General features: G+C 45.2%; 1 protein-coding gene across 1 annotated transcript in view; it reads right to left on the bottom strand.

The window, feature by feature from the left end:
* PTPRT (protein tyrosine phosphatase receptor type T) overlaps positions 1-13,075 on the bottom strand; it is a gene marked incomplete at both ends in the record, with an annotated part of 457,941 nt that overhangs the window by 220,007 nt on the left and 224,859 nt on the right. Inside the window, one exon of the mRNA XM_080628020.1 lies at positions 277-570. Coding sequence (XP_080484146.1) covers positions 277-570 — 294 coding nt within the window. The remainder of the gene's footprint in view (positions 1-276; positions 571-13,075) is intronic.

The raw sequence follows: 13,075 nt of genomic DNA, 5'->3' as shown, positions 1-13,075 counted from the left end.
TTGGAAAAGTCTCATTCTCTGGCCCATTCCAACAGAAAGCACCCATACACCAGAGCAGAAAGTTTGGCAAATACACGACGTGCATAAAAACTACAGTTCCCTAAACACTGGCCTATGGAATAGGAAGTAAAATATTCCAGGATACAGGAAAATTCATCATGTTAATTCAGATCACTGACAAAGCACATCTACAAGCATGTGTGGAAGACCATTTGTTACTATGATATTAAGTGAACAAAATCATCTCTGCTGTATTACGAAGCTGTAGCAACCTACCTGCACACTTAGTCCTTGTTGTGAGCGGTGGTCCAGGGGGACCGGTCCCTCCTTCTCCAGGGCGAGTGAGCAGCACTCGGATCTCGTACTCCACATCAGGGTCCAAATGCCAGAGCTTGTAATTAGGAGAGTCTACAATGTGTGTTTCAGCCCAATTCCCAGTGGTCGTCCGGTACTCCACCTCTTTCAGTATGATGGGCCCATCTCCAATGATGGAGTTGGCGTTGGGTTTGATCCACAGGTATGTGGCGCCGACAGCCAGCAGCTCGGGGGGGGCGATGGGAGTTGGGGGCTCTGTGGACAACAAGAAATCATGGAAGCATGAGACTAATGTGGCTAAAGGAGAAAATTTCCACTTGCAAGAATACAGGAACCTCAAAGCAACTATGGTTTAAAATAAGACACAAAGTCACTTTTAAGAGATCAGAAGGTTTACACTTATTCCCTCTGTAAACATCTGAGCAATAGCACTCAATATAATACTGTAGGGTGAGGGGGCAAAGAAGCTTTAAATACAGACAACTGAGTGCACTTGGCATATAAAAAGGTTCCAGTACAACAGCCTTTCCTCTACTCTGTGACCTGACGTGGCAGAATATCGCAATCATTGCTCATGGTATTGGGGTTCAGCCAAATAAATGAGTGTAATGCTTACTGTGACACAATTAGCAGTGAGTGGAAAACTCAAATGACTTGCTTATTCAGTGATTTTACCGGGGAAAAGAAAGGTTAAAAATAGGATGTGGTTTTAAATCAAAGCACTGGCTGTGTGTGTGAGAAAATACTAGTGAAGTTAAACACTAGGGATCACAGAACAATCACAGAATCCCAGACTGGTTTGGGTTGGAAGGGACCTTAAAGCTCATCCAGTTCCAACCCCTGCCATGGGCAGGGACCCCTTCCACTGGAGCAGCTTGCTCCAAGCCCCTGTGTCCAACCTGGCCTTGAACACTGCCAGGGATGGGGCAGCCACAGCTTCTCTGGGCACCCTGTGACAGGGCCTTATCATGGGATCTTCCCATGGTTGACAATATCAGTTGTCAAGATTCTGCTAGAATTGAGCTTGTGGTAGCTCAGAACTAAGGCAAACTCTGAGGCAGCAGTGAATCAACACCTCCTGTCATGTTTGATTACAGTTTGCTTAACTTCAGGAGTAAAGGCACTCAAGCAAAGTCTCTATGAGGCTTGAAGAGTGCCCAGACGTCTGAAAAGCATCATGAAGAGGCAGGAACCTGGCTGCTGAATATCACCTCTGTGATAAAAAGAAAAGCAAACCGATAAAAGACATCTCAGCAGCACCATTTGATGAAAGCTCAAAAATAAAGCAAAATAAAACATGTACAGGGCTCTGGCTGCCTGCCTGGTTTTTATTCTTCCCCCTCTCATCAGTGTGTAAATAACACTTGCATATTGGAAGCTGCATGAACAGCCTAAGCCTTGTGGTTTTGAAACCCTTCAAACCTGAGCTGAACTGGGCAAGATTATGAGCAATTCCCTTAACCTCCCCTGGCCCTCCCTGTGTCACACACTAATGAGCTCTGCCCTCAGCCCCAAGGACACAAACTCTCTTCTGTCGTGAAAATAAGGTGACAAAAGGACATCTTTGTCTCAGAAAAAGGAACCTATGAACATTACAACACGACATTCATGTTAGAGTTCTGGGGCAGTTTTTCTAAACCCAGCTTAAAGGTGATTCCTCAAAGAACCCACAGAACTGGAAGAATCAGAAAGAGAGAAGAAAGGAGTGTGAGCACCACATGATGGGAGGAAGATGGGCCTTTCTCCTCTGGAGAAGTATTGCAAGTTAATATCTGCTCAATGAAGAGAAATTAATGTGTGGAAACCATTATTACACAAAATGATCAACTGAAACATCATTAATTTCATTTCCGTTGGCTAATGGCAATGAACCAAGCTGTCTCCTTGAGACCGACTGCAGCAGTTGTGCATCGTACCCCTGGAACGACAAGCAATCTGAATTGTGACTGCAGCAGGTAACCAATGTAAACCAAAACCACCGTTGCGAGGTAAGCTTTGTGTGGAATGCCTGTTTCTGATTCGATTTGGCACTGTTCCCCTAACTCCTGCCAGAACCCTTTTCTGATATGTCAGGCTGATTATGTTTTGACTTAGGAAGGTGATTTGTCCAAGAAATTTGCTTTCAGGAAATGCATGTGGATATCATTAAAAGATCAAATTATTATACATCACAGTTTATTACTTGCTTCTTGGTGCAAGACAATTAAAAGATAGACTTAGTGCTTTTCATTCCCAGTGCAAAAATGACATCTTACAAGTCACATCCGAGCGGAACACAAGGCAAATGAAATATTAAACTCCATCCTCCTGAACTGCAGACTTCAATAGCAGCATGATCCAGGTTACTTTGGGATTTGATTGCAAGTTAGCAGAGATTTATGGGACAGAACTTAATTAATAGAGCAGTTTGTCCTGCTAAAACCAGCCATGGACATCTCATCTAGCATGTCTAGAAACTACCATTGCCAAAATGATTTAAATTAAGATTTACGCAGCATTACTGTCTTCTCCATTGCAGGTCACACTTAAATCTCCCCCACAAAAAAGGGATGGTCCCCCCAAAAATTGGTGGTGCTTCCACCCCATTAATTTCCCCCTTTCTAAGTACCATTTGGAAACCAGGTGCTGCAGAATATTGGAAAATGAGGAGTTTAAACCATATTCTTCCCATTTTCCAAATTTAACAGCTCCTATAGTAGTTACTCAAGGCTCAATCCCATCTCACTGAAAATGGTGTGCTCTTTCCTCCTGGCACCAACTGGACAAGAAGCAATTTGTTTAATATCACTCTGTGCCAGGTTCCTGCAAGTGAAGGGCACGAGCCTCCCATCATTTAGCCAAAAGTGGCACATAACTAAGAACCGTTCCTTGCCATTGCTAACTAAACTCACTTGTGAGTTACAGGTGACCAGCCTGATATAGCGAGCTCACTGTTTAATTAAAATCTCTACATGACCCTGATTAAAAAGACACGGTGACAGATCAGCCTCATGTACATGTAACCGGGATCAACCAGCCCCATTTGATCCAGACAGTGTTTTGTATTGCAAGCCTTGTCTGGCTTCTCGTTCCCCTTCAGCTCTTCTTCTTCCTTTTCCTCCGAGTGCAGAGGAGGAAGCCACAGGCTTCCCAGCAGGGAGGACATCTGGAACTGGATTTCTGGAAGTGGAACAGTACCTAGCCTGAATCCCAGATGGAAGGACACAGAAAAACGTGGTTCCCTGCTGCCCCCTTTTCAAGGAAATAAAAGACCTATGTTGAACAAGCTCAAAAAAGGGAGTTACTGAACATGAGTAGCTTTTACTGGATGTGCAAAGCAGTACCAGTTGTGCAGACATGAGGGGAATTTGGGATATGCCTTTCTCCTCCCATTAGAAGAAGAAATACACCTGTGGATTACAGCTTTGAAGCTGCAGAACCCTGCTAGGGCTTTAACATGACAGAAAGTTTAGTAATGCAAAGAGTGTGAGAAAACAAAAATAACCTCAAGGACCAAAAAAGACCAAAGAGAATCATGGAAGATCTTGAATTGGAAGGGACCCAATAGGGATCATTGAGTCCAACTCCCCGCTCCTTGCAGGAATACCTAAAACTCAATCCTATGATTAAGAGCATCAGGCAGATACTCCTTGAGCTCTGACAGAGTCGGTGCTACAAATACCATACTTTGCAACTACTGTGAAGAACGCACATACTTTACTCTTTGGAAGCTCCTCCTGAGTGTTTCTACTCTACTATTGGAGTACTTCTTTATGTGATTTTTTTAAGCAAGGCAATTCTAAGCAATTGTTAGATGATGGAAGAAAATTGCCCTCCATGAATCCTTCAGATGCAACTGGAAGACTGAAAAACAGGAGAAAAGTCCCCCAACAAGTGTCATCACTGTCTCCTGTGAAATAATCCATAAGAAAAAGGCATTATAGAAAATATAAAACCAGCTGGAGAAACCCCTTAAGCTATGGATCTTCTAGGAATAAAACTGAACTTCCTGAAAATTCCTTTCTTGTTCATAACAAGACCATCTGACAAAATGTACAGCCAAGATGACCAGGAACTTTAACTTGCAGTGATGGCCTCTGAATGGCTTTAGGCAACAGGAACCCCTTATGCTACAGAACACCCGTATATCACAAGGTTCAGCAATTCTGCTTCTAAAGTACTAACCTGTACGTTGTTTTGTTACTGAACAACCATGCCAACACATGAATTCCTCACACAACACTCTCAAACACTGAAATAACCTCTCAATTTTGAACTGAGAGAATCAGAAAACCAGAGAGGACCCAGAGGAGCCTGACCCAAGCCTGCTTAACAGAGGAGAAAAGCAGGTCTGTATCTGCCTGGGCTGTCCAGCCCGCACCTTCCACACTTCTTGCTTCCAAACCATCCACTGTGGATTCCCCACACACAGGCCAGGCCTGCAGAGCAGCAGAAGGTGGCTGCACCATGCACAGACAGCCCTGCAGTGCTCTCACAACACACAATGTACAGCACAGGCTCCAAAATCAGATCATAACAGTCTCTGACATTCTCTGGGGGTTGAAGAGGTGGGGATGGGAGCTGATACCAGAAGACATTTGCCCAACAAGCAGGATCTGTGTTTTCAAACATAACACTGCTTATTCCTCTACTAATGGGAACTGCAAACTACATGAGCAGCTGTGGACTGTGCTTGCCAAGTGGAGAAGGATGGGACTGGAAGGCAAGGGAACCAAATTTTCAAGTTCTGAGAACTTTTTTAATCAAAACCAACACAGAACAAAACATATTTGTATGGTTTGCTACAGAACAACCACAGACCATTACAATTTAAAAGCTACTCAGATCACAGGTACTTAAATTTGCATTTAAGAAGGCAAACTCAGCAGTTCTAAATAAAAATGGAATCATGTTGAATGCCTTTGCTCCTCCATCCTTTAGGCAGAATTTGTCACCTTTGCAAACCTTACTGATGGCTACTGGAGATTCACTTGACTGAGCAGCAAACCTGAGTACCCTTTCTAGTTCTACACCACGGCAATAAGCACTCTGAGCTCTTAATGACAGTATTTATCCTGGCAGTGCTCATTAACACGGTTCCTACTACTGTAGTAAATGGAGCTGTTGAATTTTGTTTTGCAGGGATTGTCCAAACTCCCAGTTCCATCAACGGCGCAAAGAAACGGCACAAGGACTTTTACAGTATTTAGCATGAGACTAATTTCACTGTGCTGACACCATGCTAACAGGTTTTTGTCTGAAAGAGAGACATTCAGATGTGTCTCACAGTGACAGATCAGGCTGACAACAGTGGCACATGTCAACAGTGTCGGAAGAGTGTGACAGCGGCATTAATAAAGTGATTCCTTAATTCACCCGCACGGATAGACTGCACCAGCAAACAGCACAGTTTGTGTGCTCCAAACCAGAAATGCCCAGACCCAATTCTGACATCAGCAATTTGGAATATTTAATTAAAGCCAAAATCCAGGAAAAGGAGAGAAGATTTTGAGGGAGGGAATCCTGCCCCTCTGCTGTGCTCTGGGGAGACCTGCAGTCTGATCCAGCTCTGGGACAACGACACAGTGTCACCAAAGAAAGCCAGTGGAGCAAGAGACCCAGTATTTGGCAGGGTGCTCGTCTTCTGACATCTGCCAAACCCAAAATTCAAAGACTATTCCCTGTACAACAGCATAGGTGCAGCACTTACATACTGAGGGAGAACTTGCTGCAGTCTGATGAAAATGCAGAATACATGCTCTCTATGTGTTTTCCCCTTAAGAAGGGGTGGAAAAGGTCCTCAGTGATCTGAATACATGTGTTCTAAATTAAGCAACTAGCTTTAAAGAGTAGAACCCTGTAATGCTTACAAGAGTTACTATAAAGCAGTAGAAAACCTCTTAACTATTTCCTAAAAGCACTGCAGTCACCATGCAAGACAGCAGAACAAACCTGAGCTGATCAAAGTTCATCTGCATTAGTGTCACTTATCAAACACAAGTTCCTGAGAGCAGGAAGAGCTGGAGCAGAGCCTCCTGCCACTTCTTCCAATGGTGGCACAGGTTTCATTAGCATTTCACACTATTTGTGTCTCAGGAGCTTAGCCTGGATCCACAAGAGCCTCAGAGGATGCTTTCATTCTCTAATAAAGAAGAAAATAGCATCGGATTAGGTGAACACTATCTCATTTCCCAGTGTAAATTAAGTGAATTAGATGGAAGGCTCTGCGCTCTAATTGTAAAGCTTATTACAAGAACTCACATGGATTAGAACTGGATGCTTCTCTTTGAGTCATTATTTGTACTGTAAAAGAGGAAATAAAGGTGACTACAGACTCCCATGGCTCAGTGATGGCTCAGTATTGATACGTAAGAATCCCCAGGATTGCAGCACAACATGTTCATGAGGTGTGTGCACTGAGTGCTAGAAAGAAACCTTTATTCACAGGGCTCCCCTGCACAGGACACAGGCTGCCTCGTAGGTAATCCCTAAGAATGACAAGATCCCCAGGGTTGGGAATCACAGACAATTAACTCTCATTTTTAATGTGCATGCAATTTGCTGAGTTTTTCAACTGCAAAAAAGCTTCAAACTGACATCATGAACAGGAGCAGTAGAAGATGCTGTGAGGGCTGGAGCAGCTCTGCTCTGGAGCCAGGCTGAGAGAGCTGGGCTGGGGCAGCCTGGAGAAGAGAAGGCTCCTGAAGGGGAGACCTGGGAGCAGCTCCAGTGCCTAAAGGGGCTGCAGGAAAGCTGGAGAGGGGCTTGGGACAAGGGCCTGTAGGGACAGGCCAAGGGGAATGGCTTTAACCTGCCAGAGGGGAGACTGAGATGAGCTCTTAGGCAGAAGCTCTTCCCTGTGAGGGTGCTGAGGCGCTGGCACAGGGTGCCCAGAGAAGCTGTGGCTGCCCCATCCCTGGCAGTGTTCAAGGCCAGGTTGGACACAGGGGCTTGGAGCAAGCTGCTCCAGTGGAAGGTGTCCCTGCCCGTGGCAGGGGTTGGAACTGGATGAGCTTTAAGGTCCCTTCCAACACAAACCATTCCATGATCCTGCAATTAATTTAGGCATTAGGAACATCTGAAAGGCATCAGAAAAGTAAAGCCCAAACCAAACAAACAAACAAGCATGGTCTCTTCTTTGACAAGGGAGATTGAAATACTGGAACTTTCCACAAACTCTGGTGAAAATATTCTGATTTCTCCAGCAGAAACTGCTTCAACTGCACATGCACCAGTGGTCATTCAAGTTGCAGGTCACTTCTGGACCTATGTCTGAGTTTCTATAAACCCAGGGTTTCTACAGCCTATGCATACCCAAAACCTGTGCTGCTTCCTTTAACAGCCAATTCCACAATTCGAAACATCAGTCTATGTGAGGCTCTTCTTTCTTTCTTATGACTACAGAAAGACTGCACAAAGATATGGAAATGTGCATCCACATCCTATCAAAAAGAATGTCCTCTCCAGCAGTCCGTAGCCAGGGGCAGCTTTAGCTCTCCCTCGTGTTTCTAGCTCCATGGACTATTTAAGCTCATACATCATGTGTTATTAAATCTGTTTCAGCTTTCTGCATGAACAAGCTGCTGATCTCCTATTAGGGCTGGAAATGTAAACTCAACATGCACCAAAAAAGGAGAAAGGCAGGAATAAACACATAAACTGTGAAACATGTAATTTCAGGTCAACTCAAGTTCAAGCAGCTTCATCAGTTGCTATGCTACCAGCTTATGATGGTGGGAAAGGAGGAAGGCAAAAGGATTTTACAGCTTTGTCTATAGTGGCTATTTAGCACCTTCTGCTTTCCGGCACATCTCTGTCTGCAGATTGCAGGATCGTTAGTCTTTAAGCTGCTGCAATGGCAAGTGACTGGAGGTATTAACCACTATGAAGCAGCATGGAATGGTTTCTCTGGATTGATTAAGAAGCTTAATCCATAGCAGCCTGCTAGGTTTGCAGGAAAAGCCTGAGGCAGGATTCTTCCTTTCATTTAAGGCAAAGAGGGGAATTAAACATCCCACTGCCCTTTACCACCCTGCGCACTGTCTAGAGATGTGCAGAACAGTAAGGAGAGCTGAGGCAATAGCCAGGCTGGAGTTTAAATATGAGAGACCACCATGGCAGAGACCTGTAGACTCAACAACATCCATTCTGCTGTTGCACCACAGATAGTGATCTCTCTTCTTGCAAATACATTACATACCCCAGAGCTGGGTCAGCTTGAAGAGGGAGGACAGCACATTTCAAGACATGTTCACAGTGCATTCTCACCATATACTGGTAAAGAGAGTACGAGTATGTTGGTTTACAATAGGAAATCACAATTAATGGAGGGTTGTAGGGCCAGAGACTAAATGCATTCTGATCTTCCAGGCTACAGGCTTTATGACCCCTTCCACAGAAGCAAATGCCAGGCTTGACGCATAAATTTAGGCTTTTTTGGCCCATACAGCAAAATGTTTTAATTGAAGCATTTATTTTCCCATGACAGGTCTGTGAGAAACACTGATCACATTTGATCATGAGGAGGCAAGTCAGGTCTGACATGGCCTCTAAAGAGCAGTCATGGACATAGCAAAGTCAGTGACAGAGCTCTCGGGAATCCACCATGGTACAGACACACACACACCCACCACTAAAGCAGCACCCAAGGAACATTTCAAACCATGCACCTGGATCACGGGAAGCAGCATGAACAAGTATCCAGGCAATGAAGTCCAAGAGTGGATGGCCACCTGCTTGATACTCATCTGCACAAGAACACGGGGGGTCAGATCTCATACTCATACAAACCTTGGATGAATCAAAGGTGACTAATTTTAAATGGATCTCTGCTGAATGCTCATTCTGGAAGTCACTCCTGTCTCAACTGACTGAAACGACAGACCTGGGCAGGCTGAGGCACACAGTTAGCACAGGGGAAGAGCAGGCTTTGCTGCCATCACAGCTATGCTTCATGCAAATGTAAGAGATTCCTCTCTTCTTTCTCCGGCGTTAGTACAGATGTACTCCCCAGGAGACCAAAGGAAACTACTTGAACGCCAGGGTATCAATGCTATTTAAATACTCCTTAGGCAGATTCCAGACCATTCACAATAATAACACCTCCAGAAATTGCCCTATGGTTTACATCCCAGAAACTCAACACAGATGAATCATCCTTCCACAACAAATACACAACCAAGTGTGAAAATGAGCCAAGCTGCCAATAACTGCTGTGCTGCCACAAAGGCCACGCTGCTTACACAGCTATGTGAGCAACCTCATCATTTATTGACATGTCAATGAGACAAGAATCTTTGCTTCTGGTGGCAAAAAGAATCATAGTCTGCAAGACAAACAACAGGAGGAACAACTTGAAGTTCCATAGTAATTTCCAGAAAACAAAGGGATCTATTCCACCGCTAAGTCACACACCAGTCTCTGGCCAGTGTAAAATACACACAGAAGAAGCAAGTCTGCTACAGAGACACGCAACCAGAACTGAATGTTCCCACTCATTCGCGTATTCCAACTGTTTTTTCCTCAAAGAATGAACAAACTTTCTACTTCTGAATGTAGCTGAAAGAACACCTGACAGTCAATCCCATTAACCCTAAATATGCTCCAACAATATGAGGAACCTCTCTCAAAACATACTTTCTCTGCTTATTCCATCTCATCCACCCAAATGCACCTAAAAGCCTTGCTCATTTAGAGACAAGGCAAACTACAGTCACAGTATCACAGTATGTTAGAGATTGGAAGGGACCTCAAAAGATCATCTAGTCCAATCCCCCTGCCAGAGCAGGAACACCTAGATAAGGTTACACAGGAATGTGTCCAGGCGGGTTTTGAATGTCTCCAGAGAAGGAGACTCCACAACCCCCCTGGGCAGCCTGTTCCAGTGTTCTGTCACCCTCACTGAGAAGAAGTTTCTTCTCAAATTTAAGTGGAACCTCTTGTGTTCCAGTTTGTACCCATTGCCCCTTGTCCTATCATAGTTTGCCATTGAGAAGAGCCTGGCTCCATCCTCATGACACTCCCCCTTTATATATTTATATACACTAATAAGGTCCCCCCGCAGTCTCCTCTTCTCCAAACTATAGAGACCCAGCTCCCTCAGCCTTTCCTCATAAGGGAGATGCTCCACTCCCTTAATCATCTTTGTTGCCCTGCGCTGGACTCTCCCCAGCAGGTCCCTGTCCTTCTTGAACTGAGGGGCCCAGAACTGGACACAATATTCCAGATGCGGTCTCACCAGGGCAGAGTAGAGGGGAAGGAGAACCTCTCTTGACCTACTGACCACCCCCCTTCTAATACACCCCAGGATGCCATTGGCCTTCTTGGCCACAAGGGCACAGTGTTGGCTCATGCTCATCCTGCCATCTACTAGGACCCCCAGGTCCCTCTCCCCTACACTACTCTCTAACAGGTCGTTCCCCAACCTATACTGGAACCTGGGGTTGTTCCTGCCCAGATGCAGGACTCTACACTTTCCCTTGTTATATTTCATCAAGTTTCTCCCTGCCCAACTCTCCAGCCTGTCCAGGTCTCGCTGGATGGCAGCACAGCCTTCTGGCGTGTCAGCCACTCCTCCCAGCTTAGTGTCATCAGCAAACTTGCTGACAGTACACTCAATTCCCTCATCTAAATCATTGATGAATATATTAAATAATACTGGTCCCAGTACTGACCCTTGAGGCACTCCACTAGATACAGGCCTCCAACTGGACTCCGCCCCATAGACTACAACTCTCTGGCTTCTCTCCTTCAGCCAGTTCGCGGTCCACCTCACCACCTGATCATCCAGACCACACTTCCTCAATTTAGCTATGAGGATGCTGTGGGAGACTGTGTCAAATGCTTTGCTGAAGTCAAGATAGACCACATCCACCGCTCTGCCATCATCCATCCACAATGTTATTTCCTCATAAAAGGCTATGAGGTTGGTCAAGCAGGACTTCCCCTTGGTAAAGCCATGTTGACTGCCTCTCATAACCCTCTTATCCTTGACATGCCTTAAGATGGCATCAAGGATAAGGTGTTTCATCACTTTCCCAGGGATGGAGGTGAGGCTGACCGGTCTATAGTTACCCGGGTCCTCCTTCTTGCCCTTTTTGAAGACTGGAGTGACATTTGCTTTCCTCCAGTCCTCAGGCACCTCTCCCGTTTCCCAAGACTTGGTAAAGATGATGGAGAGTGGTCTAGCAATGACTTCCGCCAGTTCCCTCAGCACCCGCGGGTGCATCCCATCTGGACCCATGGATTTATGGATGTCCAGATTGCTCAGCTGGTCTCTAACCCATTCCTCATCGACTAAGGCAAACTGCTCCAGTGACCTGGCTTCATCTGAGGTCTCAGGAGTACAGGGCTCTTCAGGACTGCCTCCGGCAGAGTAGACAGAGACAAAGAAGGCATTCAATAACTCTGCCATCTCTGTATCTTCTGTCACCAGGGCACCCACCCCGTTCACCAGTGGGCCAACCTTGCCTCTGGTGTTAGTTTTATCAGCTATGTATTTGAAAAAGCTCTTTCTGTTGTCCTTGACCCCTCTCGCCAGATTTAATTCTAAGGAGGCCTTAGCCATCCTAGCTGCCTTCCTACATCCTCTAGCAGCACCCTTATATTCCTCCCAAGTGGCCAGCCCCTCCTTCCTGACCTGTAAACTCTCCTCTTCCACTTGAGCATACCCAGCAGTTCCTTATTTAGCCACGCAGGTCTCTTGGCCCTCTTCCTTGACTTCCTACATGTCGGGATGCTCTGATCTTGAGTCAATTTGGTTTCTGTCTTCTCTCTTTTTTCTTCTTACATCAATCACATTTATACAAATAAAATAGCCTTGAAGCACAGCTTGGTTTGGAACATGGGGATCATGTAGATTGAATCCATACACTATCTGTATACTTCTAACAGCACACAGTACTTGCAGACAGCCGGAAAGTCACACTAACATCATGAACTTCATGTCTGATACAGCCCATTCTATTTCAAGAGTCTTAACCCAATATCACAACCTCACCTGCGAAACAGCAGAGAGGAGACATTTCAAAACCTCTGTAGTCATAAAGGAACCTATTTTGTAGCCATTAAAGACAAGAGATTGAAGGCCTAAGACAGCAATCTACAGCAGTGAACAATGAGTGATGCTCGCACTCATGTATTCTTAGAGCTACAACCAGGTGAGCAGCCAGCAGCAAAGAAATGATGGGGATGAGAAGTGAGAGCTGGTAATTTCCCCAGCTGCAGGAGGGGGGAAAAAACCATCCAACACCAGGAGCAATTCCCTAACCATGAGGCCAATCTCTCGTAAATCCAATAGCCCAACTAAGGAAAAGCAAACAGGATATTTCCCCTAAACTTGAAGGCTACCAGAGATCCAGCATCCTGGATGTTAGAGTTTTGCTGGTTTTTCACAAATCTCCAAATATTCCCAAGGATGTCGGCACTTGGTAAAAGAATTCTTTTGTTCCATACATATCCTTGCTTACTGCTGTGTTGTCCCTGAGACAGATGATAAAAATAAGATCTCCTACCACTAGACAAATCCGGGAGCCTATTTAGACTTTGGAAGAGCTGCACAAGGGCCTGTGGAGTTTAGGCTGTAGAACTGAACTGGTTTTAATGGGTCTTGTATCTGAAAACCAGTGTTAAGTCAACCAGGGTCCTGCATAGCCAGGAGCCTCCTGCGTTTGAGGTTATGCAACAGAAACCTGTTCACCTAGAGAAGAAGTTACATTTGATTCCCATTATACCACTTATGCATAGCCATGACCTCAAATCAGCTACCTTCAAAGAAAAACTC

Source organism: Psittacula echo (genome assembly GCF_963264785.1).
Source record: "Psittacula echo genome assembly, chromosome: 12".
NCBI classification, from domain to species: Eukaryota; Metazoa; Chordata; class Aves; order Psittaciformes; family Psittacidae; genus Psittacula; species Psittacula echo.
This window is presented reverse-complemented; position numbering and strand designations above follow the sequence as displayed.